Here is a 20435-nt window from a genome sequence, read left to right as displayed (position 1 = left end):
CCAAGTCTGCCTCCTTCTGTGCACTTCGGGGAGACCTGGCACTTTAAGTGTCATTGAGAGAGTTGAGAGATTTCCCCTGGAAGAACCTTCTTTTCTGCACCTCAACAACTCATGACCACAGTAACAGTTCACATGGACTTGACTGAACCTGCAGCTCCAAAACCTAGAGAAGCCTTTCTGAATGGAAGCTTTGAAGCCCCAAGCAGGTTCTTCAACCTGTCTCAGCCCGAGTTTCACCCCTGAGAATGGGTGGCTGTGAGGAGAGGGGTGGATCTGCACAGGATGCGGCAGCACACGGAGGGCAGCTGTTACTGTGCAGGCACTGCGTCAGGGGCAATGAGTCTGCAGCAAGTCCTAGACCTCTGCAGCTCCTGCCTCCTGGTCAGTGGCACTGTGGAGATGACCCACCAAGCCGCCAGGGAGGCTTTCTTTTTTTGTTGGTTGTGGGGCTTGAACTCTGGGCCTGGGTGTGGTCCCTACGCTCTACAGCTCAAGGCCAGGGCTCTACCACTTGAGCCACAATACCACTTCCATTTTTCTGGTGGTTAACTGGAGATAAGAGTCTCATGGATTTTCCTGCCCAGGCTGGCTTTGAATCGTGATCCTCAGAGCTCAGCCTCCTGAGTAGCTAGGATTACAGGTGTGAGCCAGCAGTGCCTGGTTTTCATTTCTTTATGTCACGGGTTTTTTTCCCTCCTAGGACTCGGCAGGGCTTTGACACCCCAGTTTCTGTGGGCACCCCAAGTGACATCCATGGGGTGAAGTCACACTGGGCAGCCCCTGATAGACTTGCCCTGGCAGCCCTTACCTGAGGAAGGCCAGCTCCCACCACGGCTCCGCTGTGGATCATGGGCCCTTCCTTCCCCACAAAGAGCCCTGGGAAAGTGAGAGAGAAGCAGTCAGCACTGAGCACCTGTGGCTCAGGAGACCCTTGCTTTACAACACAATTACAAAACAGATGAGCAGATGATTTTCTAAGACAATGCCAAATTCCCTTTAAATCTTGCTATGAGAGAAAATACTCTTTATTCTTGAAATTCCAGGCCAGCAAAGCACAGCCGGGGCCACAGCTACTCCATGCCTGTCTCTTTAGTCTGAGAGCTGAGAATGGCTCCCACACGTATGTGTGTACATCTCTGTAGATGTATGTGCCACTCCAGGGCTTGAACTCCGTTCCCTGAGCTTTTGTGTTCAAAACTAGCACTCTACCACTTGAGCCACAGCTCTACTTCTGGCTTTTTGGTGGTTGAGGTAAGAGTTTCATAGATTTTTCTGCACAGATTGACTTCAAACTGTGATCCTCAGATCTCAGCCTACTGAGTAGCTAGGATTATAGGCATAAGTCATTGTCACCTGGCTTCTTTGATCTTCAATCCATACATCTTAAAATGGTTCAGATCTTGGGGCTGGGAAGGTGGCTTGGTGGTAAAGTGCTTGCCTCATATGTATGAGTCCCTGGGTTTGATTCCTCAGCATCATATAAACAGAAAAAGCTAGACTGGCGCTGTGGCTCAAGTGGTAGAGTGCTAGCCTTGAGCTGAAGAGCTGAAGGCCAGAGCCCAGGCCCAGAGTTCAAGCCCCATGACCAACAACAACAAAAAAGGTTCAGTTCTTATTGAACCATTTATTCCTTCAATTTGGCCTGTTGCCCCAGGCCTTAATTATTTACCAGCTGTCTGTTTGAACAAAAAGCTGGCAGACTTTGCTAAGAACCAAGAATGCAAACCAGATGGTTATTCTATTTCAGGTATGTCCAATAGCAACACACTGACAGTGTCTGCATTTAAAAACTATATATAGCCCAGCCAGGCACCAGTGGCTCACACCTGTAATCCTAGTCATTCAGGAGGCTGACATCTGAGGATCACAGTTCAAAGCCAGCCCAGGCAGGAAAGTCCAGGAGGCTCCTATCTCCAATTAAGACACCTGAAAACAGGAAGTAGAGCATGTAGCTCAAAGTGGTAGAATGCTAGCCTTGAGCAAAAAGGCTCAGGAACAGTGCCCAGGCCCTAAGTTCAAGCCCTGCAACCGACAAAACAAAAATCCTATCGCACCAAAGTGTGGACATCTCCTTTGGGCTGGCCAAATGGAATCCGCTTACACACAAAATGCCCTACTTTCCTCCCCCTGGACCATGTGGGAGTAAGAGAGAGTAAGACTCACCTCCAGCCACACTGAACAGCACTCCCAGGACTTTGCAGAGCAGGGTCCGGAGCCGGACGATTCCTGGCACCTTCACGCCATTCAGGTAGCACTTGATCTCAGGTATTCCCGAACCTGCTGCCACTGGCTGCGGGGACGGGGGCACAGTGTCAATTCACACGCCAGCGGTTCTTCACTTTACCCTCAAGGGGCTGGACGGCTGTGCAGGGAGAGCCCACCACCTTCACTTGCCGCACTGGCTTCCCCTCACCTGAGGACTTTTCAACCACAGATCACGGTGGGTCACAGGGGGATGGGAACAGTGCACTTCTGACATTTCCCAGGTGAGTCTGGCAGGCTGGCATCACCTGGGAGCATTCTGATCATCCCCATGGCACCCACCTCCACAGACTCTCATCTTATTTGCTTCTGGTGGTGCTGGGATTTGAATGGGAAATAGGGGTGCTCCTACTTGCTAGGCAGGTGCTATACTGCTAAGCCACATCCCAGTCCTGACTTAAGCCCTTTTTTTTTTTGGGTTGGTCATGGGCTTGAACTCTGGGCCTGGGTGATGTCCCTCAGCTCTTCAGCTCAAGGTGAGCACTCTACCACTTGAGCCACAGCACCACTTCCGGTTTTCTGGTGGTTCATTGGAGATAAGAATCTCACGGACTTTCCTGCCCAGGCTGGCTTAGAACCAGGATCCTCAGATCTCAACCTCCTGAGTAGCTAGGATTACAGGTGTGATCCACCAGTGCCAGGCACCACCCCAATCTTAAACCTTAGCAGAGTTTACAATTTTTACTTCCAAATACATGTCTGAGTGAACAAGGGGCCACGTCTCTAGAACCCAATGTTTCCTGACATCGGGAGAGCCTAAGTGCAGAACCCCAGAACCTCACCAGCAAGCAGCAAGCCCTCCTCACCTCAATCAGGACAAGAAGGCTTGCCAAGAAGACAAAGGTCAAGTTAAAACCCAGGAGTTCGAGGAGGGACAGGGCGAGGCAGCCTTTCTGGCTACATTCTTCCACGGCTGCGGAAGCTGGGTCAAGGAAACGGAGTTCTCAAGCATGTGCACCCCAGTGGCTGGGCGCAGTGTGGATGCCCTTCCCCTACGTCCGGGCCTCCAGTCATAACCGTGCTGAAAAGGTGCCAAAGATGCTGCTTATAGGAAGAACCACTTCAAAATTATGGAATACCACAAACATCACAGCAAGTAATAATGAAGGACACGGGTACAACATGGGCTTAACAAACTTCAACATCATGCCTGATGCTCCAGATGTTTTTTTTTGTGAAAATACTGTACAGAGGGGTTACAATTACATGAGCAAGATAATGAGTACATTTCTTATCAAGCATTGTAGCCTCCTTCTTTGTTTCTCCTTCCCATCCCATCCTCCCTCCCCCGCTCCCCCACTCAACCCTAGATTTTGTTTTTTAAACATACTTAACCTAGCTACTCAGGAGACTGAGATCCTAGGATTGCAGTTCAAAGCCAGCCCAGGCAGGAAAGTCCATGGGACTTTTATCTCCAATTAACCACCAAAAAGGCTGGAAGTGGGGCTGCGGCTCAAAGTGGTAGACTGCTGGTCTTCAGTGAAAAAGCTCAGGGACAGTGCCCAGGCTCTGAGTTTAAGCCCTAAAACCAGCAAAAAAACAAAAACAAAAACAAAAAGGGCTACAAATATGGCTTAGTGGCAGAGTGCTTACCTAGCATGCATGAAGCCCTGGGTTTGATTCCTCAGTATCACATACATAGAAAAAGCCCGAAGTGGTGCTGTGGCTCAAGTGGTAGAGTGCTAGCCTTGAGCAAAAGAAGCTCAGGGACAAGTGCCAAGGCCCTGAGTTCAAGCCCCAGGGCTGGCAAAAAAAAAAGCCTGAATCACACACACACATACACACCCCCCAAAAAGAATCATACCTCACTCCCTCAATGACTGTGTGCCTCCATGTGTGTGTGTCCGTACTGCTCATACGTAATCCTCAGACTTGTTCTTTTCCTCTTCCTTGACATGAGTCACCATGCTGATAAGCCACAGCTCTGCCTCATTTATTTTAACCTCTACAGAATTACAGAGTATGAACACACCATAATTTTCCCATTCTCCAACTTCATCATTTCAACTTTCTGTTGCCACAAAGCCTCAAACAACAGTTCTGGCATGCGCAGGGCCCACTTCTGCAAGAATCCACAAGTCAGATGAATGTGCACCCTCCTGAGTGCTCCCTGCATATCAGCCATTCTGTACCCTCCTCTCCACTTCCATACAAGGTCTCTGCTTTTCTTTTCTTTTTTTCGGGTTGGTATTAAGGTTTGAAGTCAGGGCCTCTCACTTTCTTGCCTGCTCGTTTCCTTGGCTGGCTCCCTGTCACTCAAGCCCCACCTTTAGCCTGGATTTTTGCTAGTTATTTTGGAGGAGTCTCATAGACTTTTCTGCTGGGTCTGGCCCTGAATAGCAATCTTCCAGATCTCAGCCTTGGGGGTAGCCAGGATTAAAGGCATAAGGCACTGACACCTGCTGTGCTCATTTTCCTACTGTAATGTTTTAAGTTTTTATTTATTATGATAGTGTTTATTTTGTGTATGTGTGTTGGTTGTGGGGCCTGAACTCTGGGCCTGGGCACTGTCCATCAGCTCTGCAGCTCAAGACTAGTGCTCAACCACTTGAGCCACAGCACCACTTTGGCTTTTTCTGCTTATGTGGTACTGAGGAACTGAACCCAGGGCTTCATGCAAGCAAGGCAAGCACTCTATTACTGAGCCACCTTCCCAGCACCTAGTGTTAATTTTTGTTGTTGTTGTTGGTCATGGGGCTTGAACTCAGGGCCTAGGTGCTGTCCCCGGCTTTTTTGCTCAAGGATAGTGCTCTACCACTTTGAGTCACAGTGCCACTTCCAGTTTTCTGGTAGTTAATTGGAGATAAGAGTCTCATAGAGGGGCTGGGAAGGTAGCTCAGCGGTAGAGTGCATGCCTTGCAAGCATGAGGCCCTGGGTTCGATTCCTCAGCACCACATAAACAGAAAAAGCCCGAAGTGGTGCTGTGGCTCAAGTGGTAGAGCGCTAGCCTTGAGCTGAAGAGCTGAGGGACAGCGCCCAGGCCCAGAGTTCAGGCCCCATGACCGGCAAAAAAAAAAAAAAAAAAAAAGAGTCTCATAGACTTTTCTGCCCTGGCTAGCTTTGAACCACAACCCTCAGATGTCAGTCTCTTGAATAGCAAAAATTACAGGCATAAGCCACAGGCATCCAGCTTATAGTATTAACTTTTATGATGTTGCTGTTGTTGTAGGCATGAGTTCATATTACATTTTGGATAATAATTATTTGCCTGTTGAATACATAAAAAACAAAGCCAGGCACTGATGGCAAGTGTGCGTGGACACACACACACACACACACACACACACACACACACACACACACACACCTTTAATAATTATTTGCCTGTTGAATACATAAAAAACAAAGCCAGGCACTGATGGCAAGTGTGCGTGGACACACACACACACACACACACACACACACACACACACCCCTTTCTTCCAGGCACTGATGGCAAGTGTGCGTGGACACACACACACACACACACACACACACACACACACACACACACACACACACACACACACACACACACACACACACACACACACACACACACACACACACACACACACACACACACACACACACACACACACACACCTTTCTTCCAGGCTGGGGAATTGTTTTCATTTTATCTATGTTGTTTCTCTGTGGTTTTTTGGGTTTTTGGTTGCCTTTATAAGTGGAGTATTTACTTTGATGTAGTCAAGTTTGTTTGCTTTTTTTTTTTTTTTTTTGGTCAGTCATGGGGCTTGAACTTGGGCCTGGGCACTGCTGAGCTCTTCAGCTCAAGGCAAGCACTCTACCGCTTAAGCCACAGCACCACTTCTGGTTTTCTGGTGGTTAATTGGAGATAAGAGTCTCACAGACTTTCCTGCCTGGGCTGGCTTTGAACTGCAATCCTCAGATCTCAGCCTCCTGAGTAGCTAGGATTACAAGCGTGAGCTACCTACACCCGGCTGTTTGCTTTTTTCCCTTTATAATGAACACATTTTATATTGTTAAGAACAAGCAGTTCTGAGTTCCAAGATAAATTCTATTCTGCAATTCTGATTGCAGTACTGAATTTATAAACTGATGGGAAGAAGACACATCGGTGCTGTGTTATAGCCTCCATGAACATGAATGCATCTATGAAAATCTTCCCTTGTCCTTCCCTGATAATTAAAGCTGAGTGGTTAATTAGGAGGCCTTCAAATATCAAGCAGCCTGTCATATTCACTTATAGACAAAGAATCTCCCCAACTTCCAGGGTTCAGGAACACCAGGAACTATGAAAAGGATACACGTCTGGACCACTCCGAACTTGAGCTGGGTGAAGAGTCGCACAAAAAAGTCTACAAAGAGACCCACCTGCAACAAGCAAAGAGCAGAGAGCAGTCACAGCCTCATCTGAGCGCAGCCCTAAGCCCACATCCTAGAACGTGGTGCCTTAGCCCAGTGTACCACAGGGGCTGCTTAAGCTACCACCAGCAACTCATGGGTGGATGAACTTTCTGTGAAGACACTCTGGCTTTCACAAGATCCTGCCACAGCCTGGCCCCACAAGGCCCTCCACTATACAAGAGCAGGGGCACAGCGAGGTACAGTGAAGCAAAGAGAAAAAGAGGAAAGAACGCAGAGAAAGATAGTGAAGCAGTAGTAACACTGAGTTGTGGAGGAAACCATTGGGAAATTTGCAAAGATGGTTCCAAAAGAACAGCTGAAATGTCCCTAGTGGCACTTAGCTGTGTGAGCACATAGCTTAGTATACTAAAGGACAACAGTGCAGGGCACCGGTGGCTCACACCTGTCATCCTAGCAACTCAGAAGACTGAGATCTGAGGATCACAGTCCCAGCCAGCCGAGGCAGAAAGTCTGTGAAACTTCCCTCCAATTCACCACCAAAAAGACAGAAGTGGAGTCATGGCTCAAGTGACAGAGTGCCAGCACTGAGTGAATGAGCTAAGGGATTAGTGCCCAGGCTCTGACGTCAAGCCCTAGTATCAGCACAAAACAAAATTACATTGAAAAGGAAGTATTCTTACTGAGGCATGAGTGGTTGCATGTTCAGGGTTAGTGTTTTGTATTTTCCATGTTATTTCTGTGATTTAGAACCATCACACAGTTCCTCTGTTCAGGGGAAACAGCTTCCTTTCCACTCTTCCACTGGTACCTCCCAGTGCTAATGCCACTGGGAGGCTTTTTAACACAGAAGGAGGAGGTAGTGGCAGATCAGTTAAGACTCCGGCCTGTGCTGGTGGCTCACACCTTTAATCCTAGCTACTCAGGAGGCTGAGATCTACGAATACTGGCTCAAAGCCAGCCCAGGCAGGAAAGTCCATAGACTTGTCCTGTGGCTTGAACTCAGGGCCTGGGCACTGTCACTGAGCTTCATTTTGCTCAAGGCCAGTACTCTACCACTTGAACCACAGCATCACTTTTGGCTTTCCTATGTATGTGGTACTAAGGAATCAAACCTAGGGCTTCGTGCATGCTAGGCAAGCACTCTACCACTAGCCCACATTTCCAGCCCCAGGTCACATTCCCAGTCTCGTGAGACGTTTATCTCCAATAAACCAGAAGTGGTGCTGTGGCTCAAGAGCTGAGAGACAGTGCCCAGGCACAGAGTTCAAGCTCCACAACTGACCCCACTCCCCCCACCTGCCCGCAAAAGAGTCAGTAGCTAAAGCTGATGTGGTGGCAGATCAAAAGTAAGAGTAGTAGCCGGGTGCTGGTGGCTCACGCCTGTAATCCTAGCTACTCAGGAGGCTGAGATCTGAGGATCGCGGTTCAAAGCCAGCCCGGGCAGGAAAGACCGTGAGACCGTGAGACTCCTATCTCCAATAAACCACCAGAAAACCGGAAGTGGCGCTGTAGCTCAAGTGGTAGAGAGCTCGCCTTGAGCTGAAGAGCTGAGGGACAGCGCCCAGGCCCAGAGTTCAAGCCCCACGACCGACAAAAAAAAAAAAAAGTAAGAGTAGTAGGTGAGGCTGCTGGCTGCTCCATATAAAGGTCTGCCTTCTAGCTTTGAGGATAGGATGGGGAGACACATTGTCAACACAAGTAACAGCAGTTCTAACGAGCTGGTATGACAGCCCCAGAAAGGCAGCTGGGCTAGTGACTATAGCCGTTACAGAGAAATTTGCAATAAGAAACATACACAGAAAAATAGCCACTTCCATTTTTAGGGTGTTTTGCAGTGCTGGAAATGGAACCTAGGACCTTGTGTGTTCTGGGCAAGTGCTTACTCCCTTGCTACATCCCAGCTGTACAGATTTTGACAAAACAATTTAGACCAACCCAGCCTCATCCCCTGCAGAATGGTGCTGGCAGAATGTCAGCAAAGACACCTTTTGAACCTCCTTAATCTCACCCAGTAGAAGTAACCTGTGAATTTACGGAGTAGGAGCCTGATGTGTGCCAGAAAGATGGACCCTTGGGTAAACCCTTGGGGTAGTCCTGTATTACCTGTTTACACCTAGACACACAAGGCATATCATGGAGATTAAGGACCAGACTGTGGCTGGTCCTAGAGGAAGGTGCTACACAGACTGCAGCTCGGGCAGGCAGCTGTCCCTTTCCAGTCCTGAGCTGATGGGATCCCAGTGACCCATTTGACCACGGCTTTGTCCACATCTCTCTTCAGGGTTAAGAAGTTGTTCAGGCCGGGCGACGGTGGCTCACGCCTGTAATCCTAGCTACTCAGGAGGCTGAGACCTGAGAATCGTGGTTCAAAGCCAGCCCGGGCAGGAAAGACTGTGAGACTCCTATCTCCAATAAACCACTAAAAAACTGGAAGTGGCGCTGTAGCTCAAGTGGTAGAGCGCTCGCCTTGAGCTGAAGAGCTGAGCGACAGCGCCCAGGCCCAGAGTTCAAGCCCCACGGCCGACCAAAAAAAAAAAAAAAAAAAAAGAAGTTGTTCAGGCTGCAGTGATGCTCCCAGACCTTTTGTTACCACCGCCTTTGGTCACACTTCAGTTTTCCCTGTCTGTGGTTCAACTGTAAGCCTATGGGAGCCCTGGACATGCTGGCTCACCCTTGGCCCCACCATAGCTTCACAGACAGGTTATCAAGGAGCAGGAAGGGACCAGGACAGCGTGACTTCATTTGCAGGATAACCTACTTATTAGGTTATCTACTGGACAGATATGCTGTCTCACTTTACTGGTACATTATGGATTTTTTTTTCTTTCAATACTAAGGAACTTGGGATCTTGTGCTTGCTAGGCAGGCATTCTAGAACCTGAGCCCTATTTTGCTTTTGTTATTTTTCTTTCTCTTTTGCCAATCCTGGGGCTTGAACTTGGGGCCTGAGCTTCTTTTCCTCAAGGCTAGCCCTCTACCACTTGAACCAAAGTGACTCTTCTGGCCTTTTCTGTTTATGTAGTACTGAGGAATTGAACCCAGGGTTTCATGCATGCTAGGCAAGCACTCTACCACTAAGCCACCTTCCCATACCTGTTCTTGTTATTTTTTGAATAGGGTCTTACTTTCTACCCAGGACTATAAGCCTCCTACTTATGCTTCTCACATAGTTGGGAAGGCAGGCAAGCTCCATCACATCCATCTTTTTATTGGTTGAGACAGGGTCTTATGAGCTTTTTTCCAGGCTGGCCTGGAACTATGATCCTCCTGATCTCAGCCTCCTGAGTAGCCAGAATTACAGTCATAAGCTACCATACCCAGCTTAAACATACAGTAAGAGGTGAGTTTGGAGCAAACCATTAGGCATTGAAAGAGCCCAGAGTTGAATAAGTCACTTTCCTTTCACAAAGCAAAAGCAAAAAAGCTGAAAAGCAGTATGAAACGCTGGGTCAGGGCTGGGGGTGTGGCTCAAGTGCAGAGTGCTAACTTAACAAATTCCAGGCCCTGAGTTTAATCCCTAGTAACATTACTGAAGAAATTTTTTAAATTAAACTTCTAAAAGAAAAGAAAGGCCAAGATTACTTACTTTAAAAGAACAAGGAAAGGGGACTGGGAAGGTGGCTCAGTGGTAGAGCGCTTGCCTTGCATGCCTGAGGCCCTGGGTTCAATTCCCCAGCACCACATAAGCAAAAAAGCACTATGGCTCAAGTGGTAGAGCACTAGCCTTGAGCTGAAGAGCTGAGGGACAGCGCCCAGGCCCAGAGTTCAGGCCCCACGATGGACCCAAAAAATAAAAAATAAAAAATAAATAAAAGAACAAGGAAAGAGGAAAAGTCAGTGCTAGTTATGGCAACGCTGCTAGAGTACTATAGTGATGAGTGACCAATCATTGCCCAGACCAGGCCCTTCCCTGTCCCCCGACCTCAGCTCATCCTCTCCCCATGGCCCTCTGCTCACCAGGCCGGTGCAGACTCCAATGGCGAACACCGTCATCCACTTCACCGCCTCGTACCTGCGCCCCTTCTGTTCACACAAGGAAGAAACACATACACAAAGCGCTCGTAGTCAGACTCCCGTATGCAGGGTGAGGACGATGCCTGACCGCAGGTGGTTCACAATGAAAGACAAGGAACCCAGGGCACTGGGCCAGGAGCTCTGACAGTGGGCACCCTGGTGGGCAGAGAGGTTTGGGGAAATGCTAATCTTGTGGAAAGATTTGCAGAGTCCAGGGTAAGGCTGTGTATGTGAGACAAGGGAAGGGGCTGACCCCCCCCCACCCCCCCCACCCCCCGTCCCAAGGTCAGCTCCCTGGACCTCACCTTGTTATCCATAGTCTCCAGCACCTCCAGGTAAGGGTCGTTGATACAGCGGTCATAGTCCAGACTCTGAAAGAGGACATGGGAGGAGAAGTGTCACCTCATGGAGGAAGAATGAGCCAAACCAAAAAGGGGACAAGATTGGTACCACTGCAGGGGCCATTGTGGTACAAATGCACAATTTTTTTTTTTTTGTCAGTTGTGGGGCTTGAACTCTGGGCTTGGGCGCTGTCCCTCAGCTCTTCAGCTCATGGCTAGTGCTCTATCACTTGAGCCACAGTGCCACTTCTGCCTTTTTCTTTTTTTTCTTTTTTTCTTTTTTTAATGGGCCTGGGCGTTGTCTCTCAGCTCTTCAGCTCAAGGCTAGCGCTCTACCACTTGAGCCACAGCACCACTTCCGGCTTTTTTCTTTTTGCTTATGTGGTGCTGAGGAATCGAACCCAGAGCCTCATGCATGCAAGGCAAGCACTCTACCACTGAGCCACCTTCCCAGCCCCAGCCCTATTTTTTAATTTTTAATTATTTATTTATTCATTTTTTTGTGGGACTTGGAGCTTGAACTCAGGGCCTGGCTTTGAACCATGATCCTCAGAGCTCAGTCTCCAGAGTAGCTAGGATTACAGGCGTGAACTACCAGAGCCCAGCAGCTGTAAACTTTGGGTTTACATTTGGAAGTCCAGATTGACCCTACAACTTCTACAGCTGCTTCAAGCCAGGTTTCACAGAACTCAGACATCCTGCAAGCCATCTGCAGGGGACCATAGATACTCTGAGAAATCATTCAAGGGAATGTTTGTGTTTCTATGTCTTGTAAGAGAACAGCAGTGTGTCAACAAGGACAGGTGGCCTGCCACATGCTCTCTCCTTCCCACAGGCAGCTCTTACTGCCACGTCACTAGTGAACAAGCTGGACATTGGCCTGGTGATGGTCCCAGGTAATGGTCTAAGTCAAACAAACAGAGCTGTGATTTATGACACTTTAGCACATCTATATGATGACTAGGAGCAAATCCAAATTAATCCTTGATAAGAGTCCTCAAGTATCAGAACAGGTGATAAGCAAAGTTAATGATCAAATATTTAACTAGCAATAAAATAATTACACTAAATCTAGACAGACAGATACGGAAAATGGTCCCAATTTATCAAACAAAAAAGCCAGACCAAACAATGTATAACAAAATCCCATTCTGATTAAATATAATTAGGATTTGTATGTCAGATATATAACACAGAAACTGTACTTACAGCACAGTCTTTAATAATTATCTTTTATTCTCAGGGAGCTGGTGGCTCATGCCTATAATCCTAGCTACTCAGGAGGCTGAGAACTATGGGTCCTGATTCAAGTCCAGCCTAGGCAGGAAAGTCCATGCGAATAGACTATTATCTCCAATAATCTACCAAAAAAGTAGTAAGTGGAGCTGTGACTCAAGTGCTAGGATGCTAGCCTGGAGCAAAAGAAGTTCAGGGACAGTGCTTAGGCTCTGAGTTCAAGCCCCAGGACTGGTTCACACACACAAAGCAAAATAAAAGGGAGATTAGAACTTTCATCCACAACCTCTAACCCAAGGGAAGTGTGAGGGGCCCAAGGTTACATGGATCTCCAACGGCCAAGGATGTAACAACAAAAAAATCATGCCTAGCTGGGCGATGGTAGCTCACACCTGTAATCCTGGCTACTCAGGAGGCTGAGATCTGAGAATCTCAGTTCAAAGCCAGCCCGGGCAGGAAAGTCCGTGAGACTCTTATCTCCAATAAACCACTAGAAAATGGGAAGTGATACTGTGGCTCAAGTGGTAGAGCACTCACCTTGAGCTGAAGAGCGCAAGGACAGTGCCCAAGCCCAGAGTTCAAGCCCCACGACCGACCAAAAAAAAAAAATCATGCCTAAACAATGATGCCTGGGTCTGAATGAAGAGCTTCCTGACAGCTGAACACAGGGGGATGCTGGGAGGGTGGCACCCCCAGAGAGAGGCCATGGATACTCCACACTTTCACACATGCTGTGCCTTTCCACGGGGCAGGGCTGTCATCTGAATCCTGGGAAGTCAGCTAAAACCAATCAATCACCCTCAGGCAGGAGGCATGGAAGAACCCACTCGTAATTACCATTAGTCTTGGGGGCCCAACAACCTGGGGTTGCTTAGTGCACTTCTGGGTAGTGTCAGAACAGAGGACACCCAGCTGGAGTCCCTTGGAACTGAGAAGTGGTGTGGGGAAAGCACCCCACATCTAGTGTCAGCCAAGTGTGGGGTCTTGCCTTCACGCCAAATCTATATAGAAATTACTGGCCAACTGATTATTTTCTTGATGGTCTTGTCTAATGATGCTACTGTGGGGGCTCAGAAAACACCCCAAAATGTGTCTCTTCAGACTTCAAAGCCAAGAGAGGCACCTGGGAAGCGAGCAGCAAATACAGATCCTCCATGTGAGTCTGCTGGAACCGACTCCAGCTTCCCCATCAACAGGGTGACTGCAGGACAGGGAGGCCTGAGGCAGGGCGTTGACTGGAGTGCACACTACACACAGAGCCCAAACTCAGCCCAGGCTTCCATCTGTTCTCAGGCTCATTCGCTGCTCCTAGAAACCAATCACCATCTCTCCTCTGGAGTTGCCTCTGTTCTCTATTCTTCTCTCTATAAGAGGGCGTGTCAACTTCGAAATCTCACTGGGTTAGGTGCTTACTCTCCCGCTACATCCGGGCACATAACTGGTGTTCATCTTATCACCTAGCATCTCATTAATATGTCAGAGTGGGTTTATTTCTTGGACTTAATCATCAAACCTGGCAGGAGGGGAATAGGGAGTCTTTTGCTCTAAACAAACATTCCATTAATAGTTAAAAGGCTTTTAGGTGTCTAGAGTAGGCAAATCCATAGAGATAAAAGATAGGATTAGTGGTTGCATAGAGACAGGGCAAGGGGAATGAACAGTGACCAAGTTCTGGCTACAAGGATCTCTTTCTGGAGTAATACAAATGTTCTAAAACTGACTGCTCACCCTGGTGCTGATGGCTCAAGCCTGTAATTCTAGATGCACAGGAGGTTAAGATCCAGAGAATCTAGGTAGGAGGCAAGCTAAGGAAGAAAAGTCCTCAAGACTCCATCTCCAAACTAACCAGCAAAATTAGCTGGAGGTATCGCTGAAGTGGTAGAGTGTCTGCTAAGCAAGTGCAGGGCCCTGAGTTCAAGCCCCAGTTAAAAATAAACAAACTTGCCAGGCACCAGTGGCTCACGCCTGTAGTCCTAGCTACTCAAGAAGCTGAGATTTGGGGCTGGGAAGGTGGCTCAGTGGTAGAGTGCTTACCTTGCATGCCTGAGGCCCTGGGTTCGATTCCTCAGCACCACATAAGCAAAAAGAAAAAAGCCGGAAGTGGTGCTGTGGCTCAAGTGGTAGAGCGCTAGCCTTGAGCTGAAGAGCTGAAGGACAGTGCCCAGGCCCAGAGTTCAGGCCCCATGACCGGACCCAAAAAAAAAAAAAAAAGAAGCTGAGATTTGAGGATTGTGGTTCAAAGTCAGCCCAGGCAAGAAAAGACTCTTATCTCCAACCAACTACCAGAAAGACAGAAGTGGTACTATAGCTCAAGTGGTTGAACATTAGCCTTGAGCTGAAGAGCCCAGGGACAGTGCCCAAGCCCAGAGCTCAAGCCCCAGGACCAACCAAAATGTATAAATAAATAAACCTGACTGCTCATAGTTTGCACAAATCTGACTATATTATTAGAAACCCTAAGTGGATGAATTGTGTTCTACAATTCACCATGTGCATTATAGCTTAGTCAAGCTCCTCGAAGGGCAGTTAGAAACAAGTACAAGACCAGAACACCAGAGTTTGTTTTTGGCGGGGCATGGCACTGCAAATAGTTAACAAGACACCATGCAATCTGGTCAGAACAGGGCTGAACAGACTGCGCCTCTCAACTGCTCTAACTTTTGCTATATGTGTTGCCTTTTAGCTTGTGGAAACAAACAACTTTTCTTCTTTTACATAAAATCTTCAGATAGGCCTGGGAAGGTGGCTCAGTGGTAGAGCACTTGCCTTGCATGCATGAGGCCCTGGGTTTGATTCCTCAGCACCACATAAGCAAAGAGAAAAAAGCTGGAAGTGGCGCTGTGGCTCAAGTGGTAGAACGCTCCCCTTGAGCTAAAGAGCTGAGGGAAAGCACCCAGGCCCAGGGTTCAGGCCCCACAACCAGACACCCCCCCCCCAAAAAAAAATCTTCAGATAACCTGCAGGGCTGCTGCTCCTGATTGTGGGCAAATTAGTTCCTGGCCAGGGTCACTTGGGGTTAGAAGGCAGCCCAATTTCCACCAAAAAAAGGCACCTCAGTGTTCAAACAAGAAGCCCCTCAGGGGACGGTGAGCTAGGGCTGAGGGGGAGGGCTTCAAGTCTAAGTCTTCTGCCCTAGGGGGAGTCTTTTTCTAAGTCATAAGAGCAATTTCAAGCTCTGGGACCTGCACAGACCTTACTGTTGCTACCAGCCTGAGTGACAGGATGGGGACATTTCAACTGGAACCACCCAAGACAAAGTTAGTCAAGGTAAGGTCTCCAACCTCAGGTATCACCCATCTTATCAAAGAAAGGTCTACTGCCAAATGTACTCCAAATCACAAAGTAGTGGAGTTGGGAGAATTCCCACAGAAGCCTTCCTTTTTTAAGAGGGTGGAGCTTAAATCTTTCACCCTTAGGCTGGCCTTGAACTCATCTCTACCTCCGGAAAGGGGGAGTATAGCTATTCTTTCAACAGAGGGTTTTCGTGTGTGTGTGTGTGCGCGCGCGCGCGCGCGCGTGTGTGCGTGTGTGTGTGTGTGTTGGTTCTGGGGCTTGAACTCAGGGCCTGAGCTTCTTCCCCTCCAGGTTAATATTTTACCACTTGAGCCATAGCTCCACTTCCAACTTTGATACTGGTTAATCAGTCTCCTGGATCTTTCTTTTTTTTAATTTTTTTTTTTTTTTTTTTTTTTTTTTTGTCGGTCGTGGGGCTTGAACTCTGGGCCTGGGCGCTGTCCCTCAGCTCTTCAGCTCAAGGCGAGCGCTCTACCACTTGAGCTACAGCGCCACTTCCGGTTTTCTGGTGGTTTATTGGAGATAGGAGTCTCACGGTCTCTCCTGCCCAGGCTGGATTTGAACCGCGATCCTCAGATCTCAGCCTCCTGAGTAGCTAGGATTACAGGCGTGAGCCACCAGCGCCCGGCTCTCCTGGATCTTTCTAAACCAAAGGGGCTGATCTCAGCCACCTGACTTAACAGAGGATTTTCTAGTTGACACCAAAGAAAATCTGAGCAGAATTCTCTAATGGACTCTTATACAAAGCAAATGCTCTGGAGAAGCTCTCAGGCAAAGATGGTTAATTGGAAAATATTAACAACTCAAATCAAAGGACATTCATCCAAGATATTTACATCAATATGCATGTCAGCCTAAGGTAAGTGCACTGCAAACACAGTGTTATGTGGTGGGAGGAGGTAAGGGCTTTGGAAAAGCCTTGGTGAGCAACTGGAAGTGGGAAGAAGGCTTCAGACATCTGGCAGTCAGTCTTGGTAAGCACACTCAGGATGACTGACAGGGCCCAACTGAGGGTAGAGGAATATTGTGCAACAAAAAGTACTTTATACTAATTTCCTGTGACCATCTCAACTCTATACAAGCAACCACACACTTAAGAAATATGGGGTCAAGGGCTGGGAAGGTAGCTCAGTAGTAGAGTGCTTGCCTTGCAAGCATGAGGCCCTGGGTTCGATTCCTCAGCACCACATAAGCAAAAAGAAAAAAGCCGGAAGTGGTACTGTGGCTCAAGTGGCAGAGCACTAGCCTTGAGCTGAAGAGCTGAGGGACGGCGCCCATGCCCAGAGTTCAGGCACCACAACTGGACCCAAGAACAAAAAACAAACAAAAAAATATGGGGTCAGGCACCTGGTGGCTCAGACCTGAAATCCTAGCTGTTCTAGAGGCTTAGAGCTGAAGATCCAGGTTTAAAGCCAGCACAAGCAGACAAGCCATCTTAAGCAGACAAATCCAAGAGACTTATCTCCAATTAACCAGAAAAAAGCTCAAACTGGAGGCTTGATTTAAGCAGTAGAGCACCAGCCATGACGAGAAAAGTCAAGAAAAGGAGTGTGAGGCCCTGAGTTCAAGGCCTAATACCAGGAACAAAACAAAATAAAAGACAAATGCTTTTATTTTTTGGTCGTGGGGCTTGAACTCTGGGCCTGGGCTCTGTCCCTCAGCTCTTCAGCTCAAGGCTAGTGTTCTACAACTTAAGCCATAGCGCCATTTCCATCTTCTTTGAATAGTTCATTGGTGTTCAGAGTCTCCTGCCCAGGCTAGCTTTGAACCTTGATCCTCAGATCTCAGCCTCCTGAGTAGCTAGGATTAAAGGAGTGAGCCACCTGTGCCTGGCTTAAAACAAGTGCTAGCTGGGCATCTGTGGCTCACACCTATAATCCTAGCTATTCAGGAGGCTGATATCTGAGGATCAAGGTTCAAAGCCAGCCCAGGCAGGAAAGTCTATGAGACTTTTTTTTTTTTTTTTTTTGGTCTGGTCGTGGGGCCTGAACTCTGGGCCTGGGCAATGTCCCTCAGCTCTTCAGCTCAAGGCTAGCGCTCTACCACTTGAGCCAGAGCGCCACTTCCGGCTTTTTTCTTTTTGCTTATGTGGTACTGAGGAATCGAACTCAGGGCCTCATGCATGCAAGGCAAGCGCTCTACCACTGAGCCACCTTCCCAGCCCCCCTGTGAGACTCTTATCTCCAATTAACCACCAAAAACTCTGAAGTGATACTGTGGCTCAAAGTGATAGAACACTAGCCTTGAGCTCAAAAGCCCAAAGACAGTGCCCAGGCCTTGAATTCAGGCCCCAGGAGACAAAAAAAAAAAAAAAAAAAAAAAAAGCAATTTACTTAAAGTCAAATACTAAACTATAGCATGCTGCCACAATTGGCAAAAAACAGACAGTAGAATATTCCAGAATCCTAATTATTCTGTCCAACAAATTATAAGGAAACAAAAGGATGAAGAAAACTATAAATTAAAAGAAACTTAGCCGGTTATCGGTGGCTCACACCTGTCATCCTACCTACTCAGGAGGCTGAGTAGGTAGTCCTCAGATAGGACTGAGGTTCAAAACCAGCCCAGGCAGGACAGTCCATGAGACTCTTATCTCCTATAAGCCACCAGAAAACCGGAAGTGGCACTGTGGCTCAAGTCGTAGAGCACTTGCCTTGAGCTGCAGAGCTGAGGGACAGCACCCAGGCCCAGAGTTCAAAACCCATGACTGACCAAAAAAAAAAACAAAAAACAGGTAAAATCATTTCTACAGGAGCATAAAGGCTGCTAAAGTTATAGAACAGGAGGACTCTATATCATTCTGTCCATTTGGTGTACCTATCTGAAGTTCATGATTAAAAAATTTAAAAATTCTATGGTATGCTACAAATCCAAAATTCTACAGCAAAAGGAAGGTGAAACCCAGGCACCAGTGATTTATGCCTGTAGTCTCAGCTATTTAGGAGGCTGAGATCTGAGGATTGTGGTTCAAAGCTAGGGGAAATCTAGTTGAGACTTTTATCTCCAATTAATCATCAAAAAGCTAGAAGTGGCACTATGGATAGATTAGTAGTGTACTAGCTCTGAGCAAAAAGAGCTCAGGGACAGCACACAGGCCTTGAGTTTAAGGCCTAGGACTGGCACCAAAAATTTTTTTTTAATTTTTTTTTACAGGTCGTGGGGCTTGAACTCCAGGGCCTGAGTACTGTTCCCTGAGCTTTTTCCGCTCAAGGATAGCACTCTACCACTTTGAGCCACAGCACCACTTTGGGTTTTCTGGTGGCTAATTGGAAAGAAGAGCATCCCAGGCTTTGCTGTTGGGACTGGCTTTGAACTGCAATCCTCAGATTCTAGCCAGGATTACAGGCATGAGCCACCAGTGCCCAGCAAAAATTGAGATATTAAGAAAACAAACAGGGCTGGGAAGATGGCTCAGTGGTAGAGCGCTTGCCTTGCAAGCATGAGGCCCTGGGTTCAATTCCTCAGCACCACATAAGCAAAAAGAAAAAAGCCGGAAGTGGTGCTGTGGCTCAAGTGGCAGAGCACTAGCCTTGAGCTGAAGAGCTGAGGGACAGTGCCCAGGCTCAGAGTTCAAGCCCCACGACCGACAAAAAAAAAAAAGAAAAAAAGAAAACAAACAGAATGAATTCTACTTCTCAGAATTCAGAATTCACCCTAAAGAAAAACTTGAGGATAGACAAGGTAGAATGGACATTCACCACGATGCAGTTCATTTCAGAAAAGTAGAACAAACACTAAAGAAGGATCAAATAAATTATGGCACAATAAAATACTATTCTTTAAAGTCTTGTAGCACCAGGTGTATGGTAGCATATACCTTTAATCCCAGCAGATGGGAGGCACAGGTGGGAGGACTGAGAGTTTGAGGCCAGCCTGAGCTATATAATGATACTCTATTTCAAAAACAAAAACAAAGACACTGTATTGTTATTAAGTTGGACTAGAACTGGGTCATTCACTATTTTCTTTTTCTTTTTTTCTTTTTTGTCGGTCATGAGACTTGAACTCTGGGCCTGGGAGCTTTCCCTCAGCTCTTCAGCTCCAGGTTAACGCTCTACCACTTGAGCCCCAGCACCACTTCTGGTTTTCTGATGGTTTATTAGAGATATGAGTTTCATGGACTTTCCTGTCCAGGCTGATTTTGAATCATGATCCTCAGATCTCAGCCTTCTGAGTAGCTAGGATTACAGGCATGAGCCACCTGTGCCTGGCTTCTATCTTCTTTTCATAAGTAGTTTAATAATTCTTTATATAATCATGGCTTGTATATATCATTTCAAAATTCAAACAAAAACTCATGATGGCTAGAGGCAGAGTAAAATGCCACCAAAAAAAGAAGTTTCATCATGAACTGATTAAATGTAAGTCAATTTCCCTCTGACAGCCTTACTGAACACACATGTATTCTTTTGCTTGAGAAATCTTTGGCCAGGCTGATCTGGAACGCCTCGACTCAAGGGATCCTCCTATCTCAGGCTCTGGAGGACTACGACTAGAATGTTGTGTCACAACAACATCTAGCTCCACAGTACTGGAGTTTGTAGTCTGTGCCACTTACTTGTTGGGGGAAGTATTCTACCAGAGAAAGAGCACTAGCCTTGGACAAAAAAGAAAGGGGCAGAGCCCAGGCCCTTCGTTTAAAGCCCAGTACTTGTGCAACAAACAAATGAACAAAAATCCACAAAAGCAAAACAGCAAAACTCATCAGACTTGGGGGATTAAGATGACAGGAGTATTTATTGAACAGATCCTGGGTAGGCCAAATTCTGTTATCACTTACTTTCGGGGATAGAAGGTCAAAGAGCAACTCTGGCTGGAATCAACTGCTTCAGTCTGAAGTGACCAGGCCACTTACTACTTTAGTTATCCAAGAAAGCATCTAAGGATCTCACCTCATAGTCTTTCCTTGGAAGGATCTCATCTTCCTCTTCCTGTGTCTCCCCAAGGATGGTCTA

At 47.4% G+C, this 20435-nt stretch overlaps 1 protein-coding gene across 2 annotated transcripts in view; it reads right to left on the bottom strand.

Annotated features, from left to right (window-relative positions):
* The window catches only part of Clcn6 (chloride voltage-gated channel 6), a 34122-nt gene that overhangs the window by 12809 nt on the left and 878 nt on the right, over positions 1-20435 (bottom strand). For both annotated transcript variants that reach the window (XM_070037387.1, XM_070037386.1), the window contains exons 2-8: positions 20373-20432; positions 10915-10980; positions 10553-10618; positions 6535-6601; positions 3069-3175; positions 2164-2290; positions 809-876 (exon numbers count right to left, since the gene is read on the bottom strand). In XM_070037387.1, coding sequence (XP_069893488.1) covers positions 809-876; positions 2164-2290; positions 3069-3175; positions 6535-6601; positions 10553-10618; positions 10915-10980; positions 20373-20432 — 561 coding nt within the window. The remainder of the gene's footprint in view (positions 1-808; positions 877-2163; positions 2291-3068; positions 3176-6534; positions 6602-10552; positions 10619-10914; positions 10981-20372; positions 20433-20435) is intronic.

The sequence above is a fragment of the Dipodomys merriami genome, unplaced genomic scaffold (assembly GCF_024711535.1).
Source record: "Dipodomys merriami isolate MVZ:Mamm:240054 unplaced genomic scaffold, mDipMer1.0.p SCAF_28, whole genome shotgun sequence".
Lineage (NCBI taxonomy): Eukaryota > Metazoa > Chordata > Mammalia > Rodentia > Heteromyidae > Dipodomys > Dipodomys merriami.
This window is presented reverse-complemented; position numbering and strand designations above follow the sequence as displayed.